The sequence below is a fragment of the Bos javanicus genome, chromosome 5, assembly GCF_032452875.1.
Source record: "Bos javanicus breed banteng chromosome 5, ARS-OSU_banteng_1.0, whole genome shotgun sequence".
NCBI lineage: Eukaryota > Metazoa > Chordata > Mammalia > Artiodactyla > Bovidae > Bos > Bos javanicus.
Window position 1 is genome coordinate 109,182,295 of NC_083872.1, and position 24,441 is coordinate 109,206,735.

At 55.5% G+C, this 24,441-nt stretch overlaps 1 protein-coding gene across 15 annotated transcripts in view; it reads left to right on the forward strand.

The window, feature by feature from the left end:
- The window catches only part of CACNA1C (calcium voltage-gated channel subunit alpha1 C), a 459,914-nt gene that overhangs the window by 396,160 nt on the left and 39,313 nt on the right, over positions 1-24,441 (forward strand). For 9 of the 15 annotated variants that reach the window (XM_061418379.1, XM_061418374.1, XM_061418384.1 and 6 more), the window contains exons 14-29: positions 1,126-1,333; positions 2,218-2,338; positions 3,608-3,722; positions 4,431-4,551; positions 4,873-4,942; positions 7,210-7,342; positions 9,954-10,083; positions 11,102-11,161; positions 14,991-15,097; positions 15,992-16,079; positions 16,594-16,701; positions 17,634-17,686; positions 17,968-18,114; positions 18,871-19,072; positions 19,960-20,118; positions 20,583-20,693. In XM_061418379.1, coding sequence (XP_061274363.1) covers positions 1,126-1,333; positions 2,218-2,338; positions 3,608-3,722; positions 4,431-4,551; positions 4,873-4,942; positions 7,210-7,342; positions 9,954-10,083; positions 11,102-11,161; positions 14,991-15,097; positions 15,992-16,079; positions 16,594-16,701; positions 17,634-17,686; positions 17,968-18,114; positions 18,871-19,072; positions 19,960-20,118; positions 20,583-20,693 — 1,933 coding nt within the window. Of the gene's footprint in view, positions 1-1,125; positions 1,334-2,217; positions 2,339-3,607; positions 3,723-4,430; positions 4,552-4,872; positions 4,943-7,209; positions 7,343-9,953; positions 10,084-11,101; positions 11,162-11,281; positions 11,342-14,990; positions 15,098-15,991; positions 16,080-16,593; positions 16,702-17,633; positions 17,687-17,967; positions 18,115-18,870; positions 19,073-19,959; positions 20,119-20,582; positions 20,694-24,441 lie in introns of all 15 variants that reach the window. The other 6 variants (XM_061418380.1, XM_061418378.1, XM_061418381.1 and 3 more) reach the window with 2 other exon arrangements.

Consider the following 24,441-nt stretch of genomic DNA (forward strand, 5'->3'; position numbering starts at 1 on the left):
ATGGTATTTGTGTTTCTCTGTCTGACTTACTTCACTTAGCATAATACCTTCAAGGTTCATCCACATTGTTGCAAACAGCAACATTTCCTTCTTCTTTATGGCTAAGTAATACCCCATTGTAGATAATGTATACTGCATCTTCTTTATCCATTTATCCGTTCATGGACACTTAGGTTGCCTCGGCATCTTGGCTATTGTGAATAATGCTGCAATGGACGTATCATTTGGATATATCCCCAGAAGCAGAATTGCTGGGTCGTGTGGTAGTTCTATTCTTAATTTTCTTGAGGAAGCTTCATTTTGTTTTTCACAGTGACTGCACCAGTTTACATTATTCTCACCAGCGGTGCACAAGCGTTCCCTTTTCTCCACATTCTCGACAACACTTGTCTCTTGTCTTTTTGATGATAGGCATGCTAAAGGGGTGAGGTGATACCCTGTGGTTTTGATTTGCATTTCCCTGATGATTAGTGATGGTGAGCATCTTTTAACGTGTCTGTTAGCAATCTAGATGTCTTCTTTGGAGAAAAGTCTATTTAGGCCTTCTGTTCATTTTTTCTTTGGATTATTTGGGATGTTCTTTGTTTTTTGCTATTGAGTTGTGTGCATTCTTCATATATGTTGAAGAATATGTCTTCGTATCTTAATCTCTTATCAGATATATGGTTTGCAAATACTTTTTTCCCGTTTTGTAGGTTTTTTCACTTCGCTGAAGAGTTTACTGTCAGAAGCTTTTAGTTTGATGTTGTCTCACTTGTTTGTTTTTTTATTTTGTTGCCTGAGGGTGGAGCTTTTACAAAATCATTATCACATGTAATCCTCCCAATAACACAATGAAGTACAAGCTGTCACTGCCCCTATTTCTTCAGGTGGGGAGAAGAAAGAAAGAAGGGAGGTTGAGCAACTTGCCCAAAGGCATGTGCAGAGCTGGGTCGGAACCAGGCTCCTGATCCTGGGCCCTGAACTGAGTCACTCACACTCCAACTGTGAGCTAGCCAGCGCAGTCCCACCACCACGCTGCCCCAAGGGAAGGGCAAAGAGCAGGGAGCTGCAGTCATTCTCAAAGCCTCTGGTGGGTGTGGCAGGCGGAGGGAGGGGATGAAGCTGATGCCCCCTCTTCCGCAGGTACTGGAACTCCCTGAGCAACCTGGTGGCATCCCTGCTGAACTCAGTGCGCTCCATTGCCTCGCTGCTGCTGCTGCTCTTCCTCTTCATCATCATCTTCTCCCTCCTGGGGATGCAGCTCTTTGGGGGGAAGTTCAACTTTGATGAGATGCAGACCCGGAGGAGCACCTTTGACAACTTCCCACAGTCCCTCCTCACCGTGTTTCAGGTATGGACCTTTCTCTGCCAGATCATGGCCGGGGAGGTGGGGGAGAGGGGGCAGAAAGCAGGTCTCGGGGGAGCGGGGGAGCAGAGAGGAAGGGGCTTCCCACTCCCACGGAGCAGCCAAAGCCAGACCAGGTCGGTCACGGGAGCCCAGGAGCGTCTGTAGCTCCCCTCCCCCAAGCCCCACGGAATTCCACTCTTGGATGGACCCCTGGGGGGAGAAAAAAAAGATCCAACTCAGTGGCTTAAAAATCTGTTTCTTAGCCATGGAAACTTTTATTCAAATACATTCAACACGAAAGCCCAAAATATCCACAAAAGAGAGCAGACGGCTCTTGCTGGGGAGGGGAAAGGAAGGGAGGTTGCTCCCAGGAAAATACGACCACCATCAAATTTGTGACTGTCGTACATCTGTTGGCTTGGGGCCAAGTTCAAGTAGCACTGAAGTTTAAAAGGAGATCCATTTACAGATTAAATTGAATGATAACGTGAATGTTGCCAAAATCTTATAGATGGTACCCAAAGTCCTCATGCTTGGGGAAGCCTGGGGGACCACGTGGCACCTCAGTGAACACGGTCACTTTGATGCCTTAGCCCTAGGGTTGGCTAACGGCAGCCACAGAGCACTGGGCCTGGGCTGTAGGAGGTGTTTTTCCCAGGAAGCGCTTACAGTTGGTCAATCATTTGTGGCGGTGGCCACACACTTAAAGGAGAGGGCTGGACCTGCAGAATCACAGCTCAGAGCCCCGGGAGGAAAGCGGGCGGTAGGAGGCGGGGAGAGGAGACAGGTGTCAGAGGTTTCTATATGGCAGGGGGCCGGGCCGGGGAGCTTCGGGCTTGCTGTTGGTCTAACGCTGTGTCCCTCGTTGGTGGGACTATGTCATTCAGATCCTGACCGGGGAGGACTGGAATTCGGTGATGTATGATGGGATCATGGCTTATGGCGGCCCCTCTTTTCCAGGGATGTTAGTCTGTATTTACTTCATCATCCTCTTCATCTGTGGAAATTGTATCCTTTGAGCCTGCCTCCCCCGCCCCCTGTTGCCCCCCTAACTTGTAGCTCAATGCCAGTAGGTGTGCCCAGCGGGTCCTGACCAGGGAGGACCCAGGGCAACCCTTCCCCAGAGAAGAAGGAAAAGGCACGTGTCCAGCCCAGACCACCTTAGTGGTGCAGACAGGTCGGGATGGGAACCTGGAGCGGGGCCCCGGGGGGATGTGAGTCCATCCCCCTGAGCTGCTGGGGTCCAGGTGGGCAGTGCCCAGTGGTGTTGGCCTTGCAGCTGCCCACTCAGACCTCATCATGAGACACCTGCTGCCCTGGCTGGGGGCCTGCTGAGGGAGGAAAACCCTCACCCCGGAAGTGACCTTCACCTGTTGCCCTCCCTCTGAAGCTGCTCAGGGGGATGTTAGCCACAGGCAGACCGGACAGGCCACGGGCAGGTTCCCAGGTCCCCCACTGCAGGCAGCCCTCCCCTGTCATATCCCCCGGGGTACTGTGCAGAGAGGCTTGTAAAGTAGAATTACAGATGAGCTAGACTCAGAGGTCAGCTCGCAGCCTCAGACACACCCAGGGCTGTCCACCTAGTGTCCTGGAACCGGGGTGGAAATGGCAGCACCTGACCTAGCGGGCCCAGCGAGGCTGAACTGGGTACCGCGTGCCCAGCCCCTGCCCTTGGGGGCTGGGCCCCTCAGCTCCCCATGTGAACCAGAGCCACCCGGGGCCTGGGGTGGAGAGGGGCCTGACCAGCATTAACCTCTTGGCTGGACTGGCTCTGATCCGATTCTCTGACCCACGGTACATGCATCCGAGTCAAGGGCGGGGGAGAAGAAACAGCAGACTCCGCTCAGTCAGGAGCCCAGCTGACCCTTCTGGGGCCTCTGTCTGAACAAGGTCATGGCGGGAGTGGGCAGGGCGAGCGGGCACCTCCTGGTGGTGGTAATGACCGCCCAGCGCCACAGCCCGCTGGAGGCAGCGCTGTTTCACAGTGTCACTTACAGGCGGTCGTCTCTGTGGGAAGCAGCATTGAAACCCAGCAATTAGAGCGAGGCTGGGCTCCCTGCCTCCCGCCCCCAGGCCCGGCCTGTGTGCCTGCCTGCTCCGGATCCCCCCAGGAAACCCCAGGAAGCTAGGAGGGCGGTGCGGAGGGGAAGGGGGGCTCAGTGGGCTCGGAGCCCCTCCCCGTGGGGAACTCCGGCCCTGCACGTCCTGTCCTGGCCCCTGTGCCCACCCACCACCCCAAGTCCAAGGGTCATTTTCTTTAAGAATGGACACAAACAGATATCCTACTGAACGTGTTCTTGGCCATTGCCGTGGACAACCTGGCTGACGCCGAGAGCCTCACGTCTGCCCAGAAGGAGGAGGAAGAGGAGAAGGAGAGGAAGAAGCTAGCCAGGTAACTGCGAGGCTCCCGGGCCAAGCGTGGCCCGGCTCCAAAATGCTGTTCCCGTCAGTGCTCAGGAGAGGCTTTGCCTGCCCGGCTGTCCTTCTAGACAGAGTTAGGTGGGGGCCCCTACAGTGAGCTGGGCCTCTCCCCTATTCTTGGACATCACTCTAAGCGAGGGGCACCATGAATTACATCTCTGGTGAGGTGTCCTGTTTCCCCACGGGTCCAGGAGTTGGAGGACTCTCTTTTGAGAAGAGAGTCATAACAGATGGTGGGAGTAGAGGATGGGATGGGAGGGCAGCCAGTCAGAGGAGAATCTGGAAAAATGATGCCTCCTCACTGTCCTGTAGCTCATCTCTGCTGACCAGCAGACAAGACAGGACCCCACGCCGTCCTCGTCCGTGTCCAGATGGACGATCTGGGCCACACCTGTGCCAGATACTGAGCAGGTTCTCAGGAACCTTTGAATTAGATGGAGGCTGAGTTGGGGAGAAGCTGGGCATTCAGCTGAGTGCTGGACACAGCCTAGCAGGGGCAGAGACTGAGGAGGACAGACCTGGGGGGAGGCCCAGTACCCCAAAGATTGATCCACACAGCAGGGCCCCCAGAAAACAGGTGGTCCCAGGCCCTGGTGGTCTGGACCCCAAGGGATCACAAGGGCAGCACCCTATTACTCTAGTCAACATCCCTTGCTCTCTTCTCCTGCTGGCCCGCCAGGACCGCCAGCCCAGAGAAGAAGCAAGAGGTGGTAGAGAAGCCGGCCGTGGAGGAGACCAAGGAGGAGAAAATCGAGCTGAAATCCATCACGGCAGATGGAGAGTCCCCACCCGCCACCAAGGTATGGGCTGCTCTGCCAAGGAGCCGGGGCGGGGCTGGGAAGGGAGAGAGAGGGAGGGGGAGGGGGACAGCAGTGCTGGGTGGGCTGCTCTGCCCGAAGCCAGACACTGGGGGGGAGGGGAACAAAGAGGCCAGAGGAGGGGGACAGAGCCAGGGTGGGTGGGCGTGCAGAGGAGGAAGGCCAGCCTTCTGCTGGTGTCCTGAGGGTCATGTACAAAGGGACAGTTCAGCCTAGACTCGGGGGCAATTTCAAGACTACTGGAGGCCTCTAAACCATGGATCTTATCTAACCGGACCCTCCTCCTCTCCCTTGGCTGCCTAGATCAACATGGATGACCTCCAGCCCAACGAGAATGAGGACAAGAGCTCCTACCCCAACCAGGAAACCACAGGTACCAGCCCGCTGCCTGGCCTGGGGGAGGCCGTGGGTGGGGGGGGATGGGGGTGAACACCTGGCTCTAAAGCTGGGTGCCGGTCCCAGTTTCCCCACAAGGGGGGGCCTCACTTGATCCCCCAACTCAGCCGCAGCATCACCGTTTATCCTCTGGGGGAAAACTTTGCTCAATTATTACTGTGGTAATGACAACAGAAGACTGAACACATTGTGTGGGAGCAGTGCCTTTGGGACTTTTGGAAGCCGGATTCCATATACATGTAAGGTTTATTACAGCCTGTGTTGTAAAATCGCTATTAAGTTACATAACTTATTAGGATAACATATGTTGCAGCATCTTGCTTGGTTAATAATAATAGTAAATCCCAAATCTGTCCTGCCCGCTCCCGGGAGGGGGTGATGAGCACAGCAGGGCTCCGCTGCAGACGCCTGCTTGCAGCTCTGCAGGACACTGTTGGGTCTCCCGAAACAAGAGCGTCCTGTCTGCGGTCTGATCCGTAAACTGGCAGGCGGGCCCCTGGAGAGGGTCTATCGTCAGGAGCCAGTCCCCTGCATCAGGACACCACACCCTGCGTGAGCCTGGCCTGCCCTCTTTCTGCCGAAAATTGTGGGTATCATCACCTGCTTCAAGCTCAAAGTCACAACAGACCATCACGGTGCTATGGGTCTTGCCGACCCGAGTCCCCATGCAGGCTAGTCTGTGTGGGGGCATAGCTCCCTCAGAAACCGGACTGCGGCCAGCCTCCTTTCTCCTGTCTTCACAGTCTGTCTGCTGGGAAAGAGGACTTGGCTTCCTGGGGCTCAGACAGAAAGGAGGGCGGAAGGGTGTCCCTGAGCCAGCATCAAGCCTTTTGAAGCCTTTACAGCCCTTGGGGCAGAAACCGTTACAGAATTTCAAAGACACACCAGAAATAGCCATTGAATGCAATAGGCGGGTCTTGTCTTGATCCTGAATGAGCAAATAAACTTTAAAATGATATTTTTGAGGCAGTCAGGGAAAACTGAATATGGGCAGGGAGCTAACTGATGTTAAGAAGGTTTTGTTCATCACGGGACCCCCTGCAGGAGATGCCCGTTCCTAGTCCCCATGAAGTGACCACACTGATGAGCAGGGGCCTGTCAGGCCTCCCCCCCAAGTTTAATCCCCAGAGCTCAAGGTCGGTCGGAGCCCCCAGTTCTGTACACACCACATTTCAGAAACATCGCCTCACTCAGGAGGAAAGCTTTGTGCTGAGATGGGGCTTTTTATCTGCTCGATTCATGTATGCGAGTGAATGTACAGATGTTCTTGAAGAGTCACTGAGGACTTAAAATTAATAAGTGCACATGAGAAAGAAATGTGATGACCCCAAGGAACATGTAGCTCAGTCCAGAGGCTGTGAGGGAGGCCTGAGCTGTTGTGGGGACTCCAGGGGGTGAGCAGTGAGGTAGCGGCTTCATGGAGCAGGGTGGTCCTCACTGGGTCTGCAGTTCGGGGAACTGGAGAGGGAAAGACGTGACTTCTGAACCATTCTGTTGTCGTGGATACAGAGCTGGATGAAACCAGGGAGACATCCACTCGTTGACTTAATCACTGCTTATAAAGCACCTACTGTGCTCCCCGCCCTGGGCAGGCACTGGGGGCTCAGCCATGGGGGCAGATAAGCTGCTGTTGTGAGGGGCCCACATTCAGCGGGAGGCAGACAAGAAGTAAGAAAGCAAACCAACCAGAAAGATAACGTCAGGGAGATCATAAAACCATGGCCTGCCTTCAAGTTACGGACACACCTGTCTGCAGAGGAGCCCAGGGAGGCCAGAGCAGGAGAAGTGGAGCGGGTGGGGCATGAGCAGGTGGGGCGGCCCCAAAGGCCACCCACCCTTTCCCCTGGCCTGCAGCCAGCCAGCTGAGGACACCTGGCCACGCCCCCTCTCACCTGGTTACCTTTCTGGTGTCTGACCACTAGGATGACCAGCCACCCCGATCTGCAGGGCACTGAGGGTTTCCCGGGATGTAGGGATTTCCGTTTAAAAAGCAGGACAGGGGTTGAGCTGGTTACCCGACTCACAACCTGGTCTCATGTGCTGCCAGGAGGCTTCCTCCAGCAGAGATGAGCCCCAGAGGTGCCCATGGGAGAGAGCTGGCCATCCTAGTTGGTCCCCTGCGTTTCCAGAGATACCGATGATGTCTGATTCCTGTCCGTAGGAAGGTGTCTGGAAGTGGGCAGCGTGGTGGTAAAAATAAGTGGGAGCCGTGGAGCTATTTAGAACGGTGCTTTTTTCCTGCAGGAGAAGAGGACGAGGAGGAGCCCGAGATGCCCGTGGGCCCCCGCCCGCGCCCCCTCTCTGAGCTGCACCTGAAGGAGAAGGCAGTGCCCATGCCGGAAGCCAGCGCCTTCTTCATCTTCAGCCCCAGCAACAGGTGTGTGGACGGGGGGAGCAGGGCTCCACTCTCTCCATGATGCCAGCCCAGCAGGTATCAGCGTCCTCCAGCCCCCACCCCAGCACGCCCCACATCTTGTGTAAACAGGCACGGGTTTAGAGGAGAGAGTCCTGGATTATGGATCAGAAGACCTGTGTTTTTTCTTTCCATTGTTTGAAATGCGTAAAAACTGTTTCTACTCTGTTGGCGATTACATTTAACTTAGCAACCCCTAAAGTTAAACAAGATCCTAAACCTTCTGCAAAATAGAAGGAGGTAAACAGCTAGACTGCATTAACTCCTTTCAGCTCTCCCACCTTAGGTGTTGTGGTTGATGAGTAATGTGATACCAACCTTTATTTCCAACCTGACAAATTAGATATGATTACCTGGGTAGACAGGGTGTGTTTGGATTTACATACCACTTACCATTCTATTTGTTCAATTTTCTCGTATCTTGGCCCATCTTTCAGAAATCATTTTCTTTCCTCCTACAGTACATTCTTTAGAAGTCTTAATGGTAACTTCATTTGACCTCTGTTTATCTGTACTTGCTTTCCTTCTTGTTCTTGAAAGACAGTTATGGCCCTCAGCGTGTTAGATGTGTTACTCCACTGTACAGCTGGAATTCCCACTCTCGTTTCTCTGTAGGAATCTGCCTCTGGTCTCACTCTTTTAACGTCATCCGTGGTCTCTGGAGAAGGCAATGGCACCCTACTCCAGTACTCTTGCCTGGAAACTCCTATGGACGGAGGAGCCTGGCAGGCTGCAGTCCATGGGGTCGTGAAGAGTCGGACACGACTGAGTGACTTCACTTTCACTTTTCACTTTCATGCATTGGAGAAGGAAATGGCAACCCACTCCAGTGTTCTTGCCTGGAGAACCCCAGGGATGGGGAGCCTGGTGAGCTGCCATCTGTGGGGTCGCACAGAGTCGGACACGACTGAAGCGACTTAGCAGCACGGTCTCTGGGGTTGTATATGTTCACTACCACGTGTTTCTCTCCATTTACCCTGCTTGGAATATATTACGTCGCCTAAGTCTATGGATTTATATTTTTTTGTCAGTTCTTGAATAATGTTAAGGATTAGGATGAGAACAGCTACTTCCAGGAGAGTTGCAGGATAGTCTGTTTACACACTGCCTGGTCTTCCTTCTCTCAGGCTGGCCCAAGTGGACAGTGATAGGCCTGCGTATGCTGTCCTTCCCCTCTCACGTGTGCACGTCTTCATAACTTTCATCTCCTAGTCTCTAGGTTCAAATTCTGGGTCATTCTTTGGATATATCTTCTAAATTCTTAATTCTCTCTTCAATTCTATCTATGTTACTGTGTAAACCAGTTTTTATATCAAGTTATATATTTTTTTCATGTCGGACAGTTCCATGTATTGCTTTGTTTACCAGATCCAGCTACATCTGAGTTTCTTGTTAATTCATCATCTTTGTGGTCAAGTCTTTTTTATCCCATTCACTATTTCAAATATGGTTGATCTATCATTGGTATCTAATATTTCCAGTATACAGAGTGTCTGGGGAGAGGTCTCACTCATTTATTTGAGTTTCTTCTGATTTGCCAACTTAGTGGCTTAATTTCTTGAGTGTTCAGTGATCTTTGTGACCTCAATACTCCATCTTAGTTGGGGAGATTCCCGTGGACCTGAAGAAAGACTGTGAAGCTTTCTTCCAGATGCTGTTTGTGTGTGCGGCTCAGCCTAGGGGTCCCCAGTCCTCTGCCCCATCTCCCGCTGGCTTAAAGATTCCTCACGGCAGTGCTGCCACTGGCCTCTGTCCGCAGGCACCCCTGCCCAACCCAGGCATGTCCAGCAGACCCCGGCTCAGCAGATTGGCTTGAGGGAGGAGGGGATCACTGCAGACTTTCCTAGCTGTCATGAAACCAGAATGGTTTTGGAGAGCTCGTCCTTTCCAGGAGTTGGTGCTTCCGCATCAGTAAGGTCTCTCAGGGGATTTAGTCAACCACATGCCAGAAGCAGAGGTCTGAAGGCCTGGTTCAAGCCTGAACCACCCCGTGCCCCTCCCCGCACACACACACACTCCAAAGTGGGCAAGACTATCCTTCCCGGCTTCCGTCTGTAAGATGAGATAGTACCCCTCAAGAGGAGACAGCACATAAGACACCCTTGGCATCCGAGGATCCACTGTGAGTTCCCCAGGGTCAGGGCTGTTGGCCTCTGTCACTGAGCTGAGGTTCAGGATTTAATTACTGCTGCGACAGACAATCTCCTTGAAGCCCGGGCTTAACCAGCCTGGCGTCATCCACGTTCTGGGCAGCTCTGCTGCTCCCCATACGGACACATGTGAGGTAGATCTTATGCAGTCAGTATTTGTAATGATGGGGAGCCAAGCCCCAGACGAAAGCTCGTGAATGATGTCATAGCAGTACATGAAGATGCAGAGGTTCCTGAAGTGTCAGACGTAACCCTGAGGCCCCGTGGCAGGGGGCACGGTGGGGCCGGCTGTGGGGCTGTGTCTCCCCTGTGGCCAGATGGCTCAGGCTGAAGGGCCCACACCCCTCCCGCACACGTGTCTACACATTGAGAAGGAGCAGAGGCCCCACCCCCCTGTGACAGCCCCCCTCCCCCTGCCCCCGCAGGTTCCGCCTCCAGTGCCATCGCATCGTCAATGACTCCATCTTCACCAACCTGATCCTCTTCTTCATCCTGCTCAGCAGCATCTCCCTGGCCGCCGAGGACCCCGTGCAGCACACCTCCTTCAGGAACCACGTACGCACCTTGTCCCCCACACCCCGCCCCCGCGACGTGACCCCCTGGCTGCCTGACCCTGTCTTTCAATCCAGAGCCTGCCCCGAATCTCATGGTCGGAGGCATAGCAGACATCTCCCTAAGAGATGACAGCTTTGGTGCAAATCCATCTTAGGACCCTTAGCAGGAGGAGACCCTGAGCCCCGAGCCTCAGGCCGGCCTGACCCTGATGTCAGACCGCACTGCCCACGGATGCTCCCCAAGGGCTTTGCCCCCCAGGAACTGGCCCATCCTGTCCCTGGGGGTCAGTGGCAGATGGCACTCTGATGAGCCCGCCCTCATAAGCAGGACCTCACTGACCCTCTGCAGAGTCGAAATTGAATTTGGAGCTCGCCTCAGGCTCTGGTGAATTACAATCAAAGGCCAGAGTAGGACCTGCCATATCCCAAAGCCTTTAAACAATATCAGATCCTAACCAGGTGGGCATGAAGCGAGGAGTCCACCACCCTAAAGCCAGACCCCTGCGAGCCAGCCAGTGGTCCTGCAGCCCACATGGCCCACAGGTTTCTTACTGGGAAGGCCCTTGCTCTGACCCATCACCTGAGACAGAGCAAAGCATGAACCGCGAGCCTGTCCCGAGCCTGGGGTGTGCCCACCACACCCTGAGGGGCACAGCCAGGGTAGGGTCCCGGGAACGTGAGAGACTGGCTCATCCCCTGATGTGAGTTAAGCAATTTGCATCTTTGTGCAAAGAAAGCAAACCCCACTCTGTCCTTGAGACACATATCCCATGGTCTGATTTTGGTTTGTAAGTAAATTGAATTAATGAGAAAAGCACCCAACCGGACCCAGGACCCGCTGAGTCGGCTCTGGGAGCCCGCTCACAGATCTGGGGCCTTCGGGACCCTGGGCTGTGTCTGTGCCTCTGGTCTCCCGTGGAAAGACTGCATGATTTGGGGTGCGACTCCCTGCTGGCGACCCTGCTCCCATCCTGTTGCTCCGTTCCCCCATCCCCACCCTGTTTCTCTTTGTTTTGCAGATTCTGTTTTATTTTGACATTGTTTTCACTACCATTTTCACCATTGAGATTGCCCTGAAGGTAACCCTGCCCTCTGCTCCTCTCCTGTCCTTCCCCACTGGCTCTGCTGCTCTGTCCCTAACGCACACGCTGCTGCTGTCTGTCACTCAGAGCCACTAATCCGCTGTGCTTGTCTTTCAGATCCTAGGCAACGCAGACTATGTCTTCACTAGTATCTTTACCTTAGAAATTATCCTCAAGGTAATGCGCGCAGCAAGGCCTCTGCCTCCTCTCTGCACTGCCTCTCTCTCCTCTCTGGTTTCCTTCACTCTGGTTTTACTCCTAAGCCCAAAGCCGGAGGATCTGGGGCCCCTGACTTTGTTGTGCCCGCGCACAGTTTGGGCACTGATGCTGGCTGATACCAGGCACTCCCCCACACCGCCTGCCCCCCACCACCTCTGCGAGCCACGCCTGATCCCGGCAGGAACCCTCCCCCTATCCTACCCAGAGGGAACGCCGCTCGAAGGACAGAGCCAGAAAATGGCAAAGCCCAGGGCGTCAAGAGGCCCTCTGCCTGTGCCCTCGGGATGCGCTTTGTCAACACAGGCCAACGCCAGTGTCCCAACCGAGGGCTCTGGACAGACCCCTGCACACACCTCTGACCCCTGGGTTACAGCCCCGCCAAAGCTTGCCCCCTCGCCCCTGCCCAGGCCTGGAGGAGGCGGCTGTGTCCTCCAGGTTTCGGTGCGGGGCTGAGAGTCCACACACACTCCATCCTGTGACCCCAACACAGTAGCTCCCGCCTCCGAGCAGCCTCAGGATGACAGGGGTTTGCCCCAAGCTTTATTATTGTTTCTATTAATATACCATCAATGGGGCTCCCCAGGTGGCACTAATGGTGAAGAACCCACCTGCCATAATGCAAGAGACGTAAGAGACATGGGTTCAATCCCTGGATTGGGAAGAAACCTGGAGAAGGGAATGGCTACCCACTCCAGGATTCTTGCTGGAGAATCCCATGGACAGAAGAGCCTGGCTACAGTCCTTGGGATCGCAAAGAGTCAGACACGACTGAAGCGACTTAGCACAGCACAATATATTACTTACATCCATTCTGTTAGGAATTTCAAGCTCCCCGGGCCACCCGAGCCTCGGGGGCAAGTTCCAAGTCAGGGGAGTGTGTCCGCCCACTCTCTGTCTCAGAGCCTGGGGCTCACCCTGACTCCAGTCAGCAAGCGGCTCAGCTCAGTGTTTCCCACAGGGAGACCACCCCGGGCGCCCTCCCCCAGGCTCCGGGCTCCTCCCACCCTGCACAGGAAGCCCCAGACCTTCCTTCCTGGGCTCCTTCAGGTGGGGACAGCCTGTCACATCCAGCTTCAGCCTAAGTGGACACTTTCTCATGCCTTCTGTGTCCAGACCCTCTGGTTCCAGCTAACCAGGTGTGTTAACAAGAGGAAACCAGAAGTGTTCCTCGGGTTTTTCTCTGACCCCCAGGGGTGGGGAGGGGGACCAGGCTGCCCAGCTACATGGAGACCTTTCTTCCCTGGACTCCAGACCCAGGGAGGCGAACAAAAATCAGGCTCTTCTGAGTCTCAGACCCTCCCCAGAGCGCCTCTTCCTCCAAGGTTGCCAGCTCCTGGGAGGTCCTCCGTCCCACCCACCTGCTCCTTCTTCTGTCCACTTTTACGCTGACTCTGCTCTAGGTCGAGCCTGGCCCTAGAACACTGCCTGCACCTCCTCCCCCAGGGTCCCTCTGCCACACCTGTAGGCTCGGCATCCTGCCTGGGAGAGGTGACTGTCATGCACGAGTGGTGTCCAAGGTCAGAGACAGTTGAAAGGCCTGGGCATGTTCAGCCTTCCAAGGAAAGGCTTGTGGGGCCAAGACAGTTGGACTGAATGACGCCGAGATCTGTCACTGAGAGGAGGGAGATGGGACCAGGACCCATGTGCAGAAATTACGAAAGATGTGTTTAATGAGCAGTATTACTGCCTGGAGAGGTGCTGGCTGGACGGAGGGGCATCCTGCTCTCCCAGCTCAGAGTTCAGTCCTTTTCTCTCCCCAGCAAGCCTTTTCCTGGGCAAAGGTTAGGACTTCAGGAGCAGGAGTGTGTGGCAGTCAGCAGATGGGGTAGAGGGGTCCCTGCATTGGACCCCTCAGCAAACTCTCAAGTAAATGCCCCATTTTTCCAGTGTCCACTTGCCCTTTCTCCTGTGGCCACTCTTCCTCTGGTCCTGCCTGGGCAGCCGCCCTGCACACACACACACACGCACACAAGCCAGCCTTCTGAGCTCAGAGCCTCTCAGTTAACATGAACCATGGAGCCACCCAGGTCTGCTCTCGGGGGCCCAGACCTACACCGAGAGACAAGGAAGCCCCCCACCCCAAGATTACAGGCCTTTGGGGCACATCTCCAGCTGAATTCCCCTGCAACCTTTTATATAATCTACCCACTTCTGGAAACTGTTGCAGGTCACAGGTGTCTGAGTCCCCTGTGACCCCCTCCTACAGGAGATCAGTGGGAAGAATTAGGTTGCAAGAGCTATTTTTGCCCATTTCCCCTGTGTTTGCTCTTGAATCACTCTGTGAACAAGCTGCCCTGGGTATGCTCTGATTCCAAAGAAATAAATTGGGCTTCCAGGCAACCGGGGAGCTGCTCCCAGGCTCTAAGCCATCAGCTCCAGATTTTCCCTGCTGGCTGTCGTTCATGGTCATGGCCTTTCAGCTCTTCACCTGGAAATCCACTGGCCCCTTAGTTCATGTCAACGAGACTGGACAGGAGTTCCTAGAGCATGGACAGGGCTCTGAGCAGGGTAGGGGACAGCAAACCCACAACAGTCAGCACCCCCAAAGTGGTCCCTTCCTAGTCTTCAAGGGGCTTTTGCGTTATTCTGTAGCTGCCTAACAACCACATGAGGGGGCTGCTGCTCTACAGAGGGGGACTCTGAGCAGCCCCCATCACAGGACGAACCCAGACGAACCCTACAACGAATGCAGTTGTAGCTCTCTGCTGAGTCCAGTCCTCTGTAGTGAAGCTCCCCTGCAGGGCTTGCTGTCTGCAGGATTGTGTCCAAAGGGCTTTACCTGTAACTCCCAAGAGCACTTACAACCCTCCAGGGAAGAGGTTGTCATCACCTCATTTCTCTGATGAGACACAGGGAAGTGGAGTAACCTGCTCCAGGCACTCAGAGCGTGGTGGGTGGGATTTGAACTCAGGCGGCCAGGCTCCAGAGCTGTGCTCACACAGTGGTGCCCACAGCCCCCTCTGGACACACAGCTCCAGAACCGGATGGTGGAGTAGAGCTCGAATCCTGGGCATAGACCAGCAGCACTTGTGAGGCCCGGGAAGGGATAGATGCTGGTCGCCAGCATTCCTGGTAGAATTTCTTGTAGAATTTCTCACTGGGCGCTAGAGCTTGCATGAGCCTGAGGGGTTACCTGGGGCTAAACCAGGGAAATTCTGGGAAGCCAAGAGGCTGGTCCTCAACTGGGCGAGCCCCCACCTCCCCCAGATGCCCAATTCCTGGGGGCCCTGAGGTGGAGAGAGTTTAGAGAGGGCATGGGAACCCAAGAACACAGCTCAACCCAGGGAGCATCAGCAAGGGGCCTCACGGGGCTGCAGTCATAGAAACATGATGAGGGGCAGTGGGAAATGGGGGGGGGGCCCTTGAAAGGGCTGCAGATACAGGACTGAAGGTCACAGGCATGTCCTGGGCAGGAGCCTCTGGGCTTTGCATCACTGGCAGCGGACACTTTCCAGGCACAGCGTCTCCTCCTGTCCTGCCTGCCGCAGCCCTCCGTCACCTCTCGGTTCTTCGTCTAGGCCCTGCTGGGAGTGCTGTGGGGGGAAGGGTGGGGTGAAGGGTCTTTGGAGCCCGGGAGCTGCTCACACCCCGATCCCTGTGCCCCCAGATGACGGCCTACGGGGCCTTCCTGCACAAGGGCTCCTTCTGCCGCAACTACTTCAACATCCTGGACCTGCTGGTGGTCAGTGTGTCCCTCATCTCCTTCGGCATCCAGTGAGTGGGGCCCGAGGGCCTGAGAGAGGCGTGGGGCAAGGGAGAGGGCTAGAGAGGACCACGAGGGAGGGGCCTGTCTGCGTCCACAGCAGCATGAGGGCGCTGGGACCAGGGCGGGGCCTCCCTGGCGGCTCTGGGCCCAAGGAGGGTAGAGGCCTTCAGAAGATAACTAGCAGGCGAGGGTGGGGGACACTTTAGAGCAACCCCCATCCCCCAGGGCAAGGCCCTATGTGCCCCTGGAGGACAGCTGTGGCCTGTCCTCCCCTGGAGAGGGGGCCTGGCCCTGGCGCCCCAGGCATGCAGAGTCTGCGGTGTCAGAGCCATTCCTCCAGGCCTGAATGTCCTCTGTACAAGGGGCTGTGGTGGGCAGCCACCGGGGACCAGGCTTGGAGGTGGGGACCAGGTTTGAAGATGAGCACCAGGCACCTCCCCCGCCTGAAGCCCCGCCACTCGTACAGTATTTCTTTGAGTCCATGATACGAAAAGCCACCACGGGTTCAGATTACAACAGGCGCCACGCGGGACGGTGGATGGTTCATGTGCGTTTTCTCTTTTGATCCTTGCAACAAGCTCATGAGGTGATCACTGCCCCGTTTTACGGATAAAGAAACTGGGGCTCGGAACAGTTAGGAAGTGTATCCTCTGTGGCCAGGGTCTGGTGGAGCTCTGCCTCTCTACATCCCCTCAGCTGGGTAAACGGCCTTGAGCAGCACGTTGTAATGCTAACGACACATGGTAAATTCTTTTCCCATGATTTGCTCACCAAGTCCCCGGCTCCCAGGATAGCTCCAGGTCCCTGCAGGTGGGAGACTTTGTCCAGGACTCCCATGCGCTCCCCCTCTCTCCTGCGGGCCCAGGAGCAGGAGTGGTTCACCCTCCCATCCACTCCCCCAGGTCCAGTGCCATCAACGTGGTGAAGATCCTGCGAGTCCTGAGGGTGCTCCGGCCACTGAGGGCCATCAACAGGGCCAAGGGGCTGAAGGTGAGCCGCCCGGGCCTGAGTGGGGGCCCTCAGCCCAGCAAGCTTCAGCCAGGCGTCCATGTGAGGTGATAGGTGGGCAGGAGGCGGGGACAATGGCAGGGCCTCTGGGTTGGAACCAGGACCCTCCTGCTGGCACCTCAGCCCACTTCATGTCCTGGTTCCAAGATGCATGGAGCCCCAGTAGAGGCCAGTGTTCACAATCCCAACTTCTCAGCAAAGCTTTTGCAGAAGGAGACCACATTCAACCTCAGGCCCCGTGCAGTGATGAGGGGCCCCTGAATCACTGTCCCAGAGTATGGGGTGTTAGCAGGGCTTTGGTCCATGGGTCACCCAGCGGGATATGGGCACCCCAGGCTCCATCTCCCTGTGAGCTGGGAGCACACTTTGCCCCTATGAGTCTGATCCCCACCACCCCCCGCTCATAGTGGAGGGCTGCCCCTGCCCCCTCAGAGAGGGCCGTGCCCGGGGGAACTCAGCCGAGGCCAGGCCCTGAGCCCCCTGCCTCCGCCCACAGCACGTCGTGCAGTGCGTGTTCGTGGCCATCCGCACCATCGGGAACATTGTGATCGTCACCACGCTGCTCCAGTTCATGTTCGCCTGCATTGGGGTCCAGCTCTTCAAGGTGGGGTCTCAGCCAGATCTGCAGCCCCGTCCTTCCCACCTGTCAGCTCCCAGGGACATGGATGGGAGCAGCCACAGGGGACACGGTGGGGACAGTGCTGGGTCTCCCTGGGGAGGGACGCAGCTGCCCCACCGCCCCTCTTGTCTTTCAGACCCAAGGAAGACTAACTAATTCCCAGACCAGAGCAGAGCTAGTTCCCAGACCTGAGGAGGACTAACTAGTTCCCAGGCTGGAGGAGGACTAACTAGCTTCCAGACCCAAAGGCTAACTAGTTCCCAAACCCAAGGAGAACTAACTAGTTCCCAGATATAAGGGGAACTAACTAGTTCCCAGCCCAGAGCAGGACTAACTAGTTCCCAGCCCAGAGGAGGCCAGCGTGTAGGCGGTGCTGCTCCATCAGCACCTGACCCTCCAAGCGTGGCTGCCCTCAGCCCTGCCTTCCCTTCTAGAGAAAGGCAAAGGGACTGTCATCCCTGACCCCTCTGTGTGGTCACCCACCTAGACCTGCAGGGCTCCCTGTGACCAGCAGCATGAGTCCCCCACCCAGGCGGCTGCGGAGCCCTGGTTTGCCAGGTTCTTGCCCTGTGCCTGGCAGGCCCTCCCTTTTCTGCCCCAATCCTTCTTTCTCTGCTCTTCTCCACCTGAAGCTCTGCCCCCACCATGCACACGGGCCCCGCTTTCCCCAAGTTTTCAACCTAAGTCCAGGCATCCTCCTCCCTCACCAGACCTGCCTCCCGAGCTCTGCTTCACCCCTTGGTTCCCTGTGATGGGGACCCCGCGGCACGGCGCGTTTTCTGTCTGGGCTCTGCTCTCCTCACTCTTCTGTCCCAAGACTCCAGCACAGAGCCGGCTGCAGATATAATCACTAGACAGTTTTTGACCAACTCCTCGATTCAGGAACCTCTCCATCACTGTGCTCTTCCGCCTTCCAGGGAAAGCTCTACACCTGTTCGGACAGTTCCAAACAGACAGAGGCTGAATGCAAGTGAGTGCGGCGGGGACAGTCAAGCCGGCTGACTCTGGGTGGGTGAGGCTTGCCCTGAGAGGAGGGGTGCCCCGTTCTTCTTCCAACAGCAGTGCCAGCTGGATTTTACCCATGGGTTGTCTGGTCCAGTTGACATAGCACATGAGATCATCTACTCCTGAGCTCTGCTCAGTGGCCAGAACTGTGTATTTAAGCTCAGCCATCCCATCCTGTCCCCAAGCCAGGAGTCACAGGTGGTGGGGAGATGGGAGACCCCAGAATGAACTGTCTTCCTTCCGCAGGGGGAACTACATAACATACAAGGATGGGGAGGTGGACCACCCCATCATCCAGCCCCGCAGCTGGGAGAACAGCAAGTTCGACTTTGACAATGTCCTGGCAGCCATGATGGCCCTGTTCACCGTCTCCACCTTCGAGGGATGGCCAGAGTAAGTATGCAGACCCTGGCCAGTCTCATTGGTGTCCACACTCCTTTCAGAAACGATGTTTATCTCCATCCTCCCTAGGTGATGAGGGTGTTTCTGGAACAAGCTGAAGGCCATGCGTGCTAAGTCACTTCAGTCGTGTCCAACTCTTTGAAATCCTATGGACCATAACCTACCAAGCTCCTCTGTCAATGGGATTCTCCCGGCAAGAGTACTGGTGTGGGTTGCCATTCTCTTCTCCAGGGGACCTTCCCAACCAAGGGATCGAACCCAAGTCTCTTACGTCTCCTGCATTGGCAGGCAGGTTCTTTACCGCTAGCAACACCTGGGAAGCCCAGACACAGGCTACCTGAGTGTAAACTAAACCACCGCTGATGATCTGAGCGAGCCTGGGCATTTATATTGAGTGCTTTTATCTGTCCTCAGATGGATCTTATGTTCACTGCAACATCCTCCGAGTCTCTGCTGAGAAACAACAAAGCTGTATTGATATTTACCAATATCTCGTTTTTCAAATCAATGCCCATGACTTGTATTACATTTAGACACTTCTTTGCCAGTTTCAAAACACTTTCATATTCATTATATCAACTGCCCTGCCAGGTAGGAAAATCCGGAACTATTGTTCACACTTTGCAGATAAGGAATCTGATGCTCAGAGAGTTTGAGTGATTTGCCCGACCAACACAGTAGTAAGAGACAGAGCTGGGGCTTGAACCACCTCCCTAGCCCTACACGGGCCTGTCTCCCTGCCTCCAGGTTGCTGTACCGCTCCATCGACTCTCACACGGAGGACAAGGGTCCCATATACAACTACCGCGTGGAGATCTCCGTCTTCTTCATCATCTACATCATCATCATTGCCTTCTTCATGATGAACATCTTCGTGGGTTTCGTCATCGTCACCTTCCAGGAGCAGGGGGAGCAAGAATACAAGAACTGCGAGCTGGACAAGAACCAGGTAACCCCCACCCCCCAGAGGGCGAGAGGCCGGGCAGTCAGGATGCTGAAGCCTGTGGAAGCAATCCTTCTGCAGAGAACCTGATCTCTGCTTAGGAAAGGAACTCCCCCCAAACCCCTGTCAGGACCTCTGGATCCCCGGTCCACACCTTTGCTCTAGACTCACCATTCTGGCTGCTGTGTGGACTTCGCATGGTAAGGAAGCCAGGGGGGAAGCCAGTTAGTGTAGAGGAGCAGTGCTTAGACCCTTATGTATTACCAGGTTGATGACAGTAGAGACGGAGCAAATAGACTGGTCGGGTTTAGAAGCTGGAAGTGGAGACTGGAGGAGAGAGGAGGGCTTGGGTGAGTCCCGTCCTGACCTGGAGTCCAGGCACAGCACAGAGTTAACCAGAATATAGTCAACCAAGGACCCCTTGGCCGCGAGCTATGGCTTCTGGTCTGTGGACACCGGTAGGTAAGACCACTGACTCAGGATGGGAAAGGAGAATCGCAGAAAGACGGGCCTCCAGAAGAGTCTATAGCTGGAAATATCTGAGAAGATGGACTGTCATTCAGTCAGCAAGCGTTTACCAACCATCCCCGAGACAGAAGGAAGGAGACAGGGCCCCCTCAACTACATCCTGATGGGGACCAACCAAAGAGGGTTCTCCCTCCTTAGAGGAATGATAGAACCTCAAAAAATGTCCAAGTAACAGCTGGTTCAACCTGTGAAACCCCTCCCATCTAACCCCAGTGGCAGCGTGTGGAGTACCCCCTCATCTGGGTTACTAACCCTCCCGTCTACCCTAGCGCCAGTGCGTGGAATAACACCCACCCCCCCAACCCCCCCCACCATCATCCGGGTTAACCATCATCCGGGTTACTAAACCCTCCCGTCTACCCTAGCGGCAGTGTGTGGAGTATGCCCTCAAGGCCCGGCCCCTGCGGAGGTACATCCCGAAAAACCAGCACCAGTACAAGGTGTGGTACGTGGTCAACTCCACCTACTTCGAGTACCTGATGTTCGTTCTCATTCTACTCAACACCATCTGCCTGGCCATGCAGGTCAGTCCCGCGGGCCGGCCGGGGTGCCTGGGTCGGGGCAGGGTCCGGGGCGGAACGGGGCTGGGAGGTGTTGCCATTTTGCTGGCCGAGTGGGGCAGGAGGGGCACCTTCTCGAGGGGTCAGAATGCCAGGACCCTGGGTTGTGACATAGAGGGCGATGGAGCACAGGTGATCTTGCAGTGGCGTTGATCGTCCGTGATGCCAGCTGTGTGGAGCCCACCTGAGGCCAGGCGGCCACGCAGAGCTGACCCCGATGAGAGCAGGGCCCAGGCTGTGCTCGCCTGCGTTTGCGGGAACGACAGAGAGGGGAAGTGGACCCTCAGGGCTTCTTGAGCCCACCTGGTTCCCGCAGGTGTGGCCGGCCCCCGGGCTGCGTTCAGGAAGGTCTCTATTGAGGGCGTGGCTGGGAGCAGGGAGCCCCCGCCTTATTTCACAGCCCCTCCGCCCCCACCCCCTACCCCCAGCACTACGGTCAGAGCTGTCTGTTCAAAATCGCCATGAACATCCTCAACATGCTCTTCACCGGCCTCTTCACAGTGGAGATGGTCCTGAAGCTCATCGCCTTCAAGCCCAAGGTAGGCCTTCTGGGACGGGCCTTCGGTCCACAGCGTCGAGGGCGGGCTTGGGTCGATGCGGGCAGAGTCTCGGCCAGGGACCGGATCCTCCTGGCGATGACCGCTGCAGCCCAGGAGCCTTCAGGGCTTGCGCCAGGCCGACTGCTTGAAGCAGACTCTCAGCCCCTGGACTGACCTGAGGTCTGGACACAGGGAGCAGGGAGGTGCCTGAGCTAGCCTCCTTCCGGGGGAGGCGGAGTCGCCCTCGCCCCCGCACATCGTCTAGAAGAGACTGGAAACCAAACCTCACCAGGCCCAGCCCCGCCAGACCCAAACGGGGTCTGTTCTCACGCGGGCACTGCACAGACGAAGAGCCTTGCTGCAGGGGCTCAGGCAGGGCCGCTTTTGCTCAGGACTGGGCGTTAGTGCATCCAGGGGGCCTCTGGTTCCCCACTTCAGGGCTGCAGTCACTGCCCATACCTTCCGGCACCGGACAGACCTAAAAATGTCTGTGCGTAGCTAGGTATAAGCAGCTTTTAGAAAAAAACATTGGGAGAGATTAGAGCTGAGTGAGGCAGGACAGGGCAGGTTGGCTCCTGCTTCTTGGATCATCTGTGCCCTTTGTCACTGACCAGACACCCCACACACACACACACATGGCCTCGAGGATGGAGGGTGACTGGGTTTGAGCAGCTCCCATCTCTCTCCCTATAGACAGCTCAGCGTCACCGTGTCCACTGCCTGGGCTTCACAGCTGCCCTAGATGGGGTGTCCTGGGGGCTCAGGGGCTTCCAGTTGCTACACAACTTTGAGGGGGTCAGTGAGATGGGATCTAAGAGGGTAATGCAGGACAGGTTTCCGAACCTTCTTGTCCCCACTTCTACTGGTTTTTCTAGATGCAACACAGGTCAACCCCGGGGGGGGGGGGGGCGGAGGGGCCAAACTTCACGTTCTTGGTCCTGTATTTCACTTCCATTCAGATGCTCACCTGCTCCAGAACTAGAGGGGCCAGGAGGGATGCCCCAAGGCTGTAGATCGGATCCCTGTTTAGTGACAGGATCCTTGTTGTCTTCTCTGAATTAATGTTCCACCAACGTTTGTCAGTAACCTGCGGTGCTGCACACACCTCATTGCATGGAATCCTCAAGACACCTCTCTGAGATAGGTATTAGCTCCTTGTCTTAGAGAAGAGGGGAGTGGAACTCAGAGCAATTAAATGTTGTATTAATTACACCATTATTAAGTGGCAGGACTGGGAATAGAATCCAGCATGTCTGACTTCGTAGTCGATGTAATTCCCTCCACACCAAGCCATTAGCAAGCGTCTTCCTGCACCATATGTTCTGCTGGGGACTTTGCAGAAGGAGGGAAACCCTTGAGGGGCTTCAAAGACAAGACAGCCCGTGTTCCCACTGCACCAAGCCTCCCTCACCAGAGGTGCCTAAGAGTGTGGAACCCAGGCTGAATGCACAGCATGAGACCCTAATACATGTCATTTGGTAATAATCATGGTGCTTTCCCACCTCCTCCAGGGCAGCAAATAGGCTCTTTTCACTTTCCCTTCCAAGCCCAGTCCCATTTAGGGGCAGAGGAGACCACGGAATGTCCCTGGCCATCTTCTGTGGGGCCCTGTTCCAAGCCACATGGCCAGGGGGCCGGCAGGCTCAGAGCCCACAGCAGCACACCCCAGGGAGGCTGGTGGGCCAGGCCGTCGCTGAGCTGAGCCTCCAACTCAGATGACAGCTTCCAGGAGGGAACGGGCATGGTTTTCTCCAGTCTCATGAGATGTGCGGGTTAAACAGATCAAAGGCTTGAGTCACTCTGTGTTGAATCAGACGTGTTTCTGACGATGTCAGGTGCTGCTGCACAGCCCTGTGGGGTCTTCCTGAGCCAGGCTGCAGAGCTCAGGGGATGCACGAGACAGACCTGCCCTAAGGAGCAAGTGGCAGTGACATTGCATGGGCCTAAGCCTGGAAAACACTGTCCCTGAATCCTGCAGACCCAGGAACAAGCCAGTTACCTGGGAAGTAGCCAGTTAGTGTGCTCGGAACCATAACACGCCCCATCTCCTGTACGTCTTGCTTTCTGTCGTGAGAAAATGGGGTAAAATCAGAGCGATGTTGCCAAAGAAGTGAAACAACCACCCTGGGGATCTGCATTTCACACGCAGAAGGGTCTGTCTGTGCTTAGAGAGAAAGGGAAAAAGTCAAAGTGTTAGTCACTCAGTCGTGTCCGACTCTGCAACCCCATGGCCTGTAGCCTGCCAGGTTCCTCCATCCATAGGATTTCCCAGGCAGGAATACTAGAGTGGGTTGCCATTTCCTTCTCCAGGGGGTTTTCCTAGCTCAGGGATCGAATCTGCGTCTCCTGCATTGGCAGGCGGTTTCTTTACCACTGCGCCACCTGAGAATCCCTCATTAAGGAACAGATTCCAGAAGCATCGCCAACATTTCCAGGCAGAAAACCAAGCCAGAAAGTGTCTGCAGCTCTGGTGGAAATACTGAGCTGGCTCCACCCGACAACCAGGGCTCCTAACGTGGCTGCATGTCTGTGTTGCGTGTCTGCACCCGTGAGCGTCAGCTGAGGAAGGGCGGTCAGAAAACAGGGATGCGGGGGTGGACGTCAGCCCTGACAGCGGGTGCCTGAGGCTGGCCTGCTGGGCTTCCTTCTCCGTCGCTTGGTCTCTGTGGTTGGTTGGTCAGTGGATCAGTTTGTAGTCCGGCCTTGTTCTTTCCGTGTCTTCGTGGTGACTGATGTTTCTGGTCTTCATTTCCATCTGTTCTGCTTACCACTTTAAGAAATTAAGTCAATTCAAGTAGATCTCTTCTCTGTCTGTCTGAAGAGTGGGACAGGTGACAGGCGTGTCCTGAACACCTAGTGGCCAGGGGATTTCTCCCTCGAGCAGGAGAACTGTCCTGGACATTCCCAGTGGCCCCTGGGCCCTTTGAGACTGTGCAGGACTGAACTGGTCAGCATGAAAAGGCTTTGGTTAGAAGGATCTGAAGTTCATTGAGTAGCTGGAGTGTCCTCTTATGAATGGAAATTTATCAGCAAAGACAGAAAAGAACTTTTAAGATACTCTTGATGATAAGCACTGAAAAATATCCAATAGCTAGGAATGCGTGTGTGCCAAGTCGCTTCAGTTGTGTCTGAGTCTTTGTGACCCCACAGACGGTAACCCACCAGGCTCCTCTGTCTGTGAAATTTTCCAAGCTTGAATACTAAAGTGGGTTGCCATACTCTCCTCCAGGGGTCTTCCCAGTCCAGGGATCAAACCTGAGTCTCTTGCAACTCCTGCATTGGCAGGTGGATTCTTTACCACTAGCACCACCTGGAAAGCTCCAGATTCAGGCAGGTCCCCTCAAACCTTCATCCTGGGTGGTTCTGCAGTGGAGACCTGCTGTGAACTCAGGTGCCAACAGGGCAGGGGAAGACTCTCCCAAGACTCCAAAGGAACCCAGCTGGTTCCCATCCCGTCCCATGCCACCAGGGGAGGCTGTGGGTGCTTGTGCTCTGCCCACACCGAGCTCACCTCCAGGTGCCCAGAGCACTCATCACATGTCGGTGAGATGAGTGAGTGAAGGCCTTTGAAACTTTGCTGGGGAGGAAAAGCTTAACTCCAAAGAAAAACTGGAGCAGATGTCCAAAGTGTGCATTCCTCGAATAACTTGGAGGGTCACCACCACCCACCTTGGGTCTCCCCTGCCTCCTGCTGCCCCACGTCCATCCCATGCTATTTGAGCTGGGAGGTGCCAGCCTCTTGAAGGGC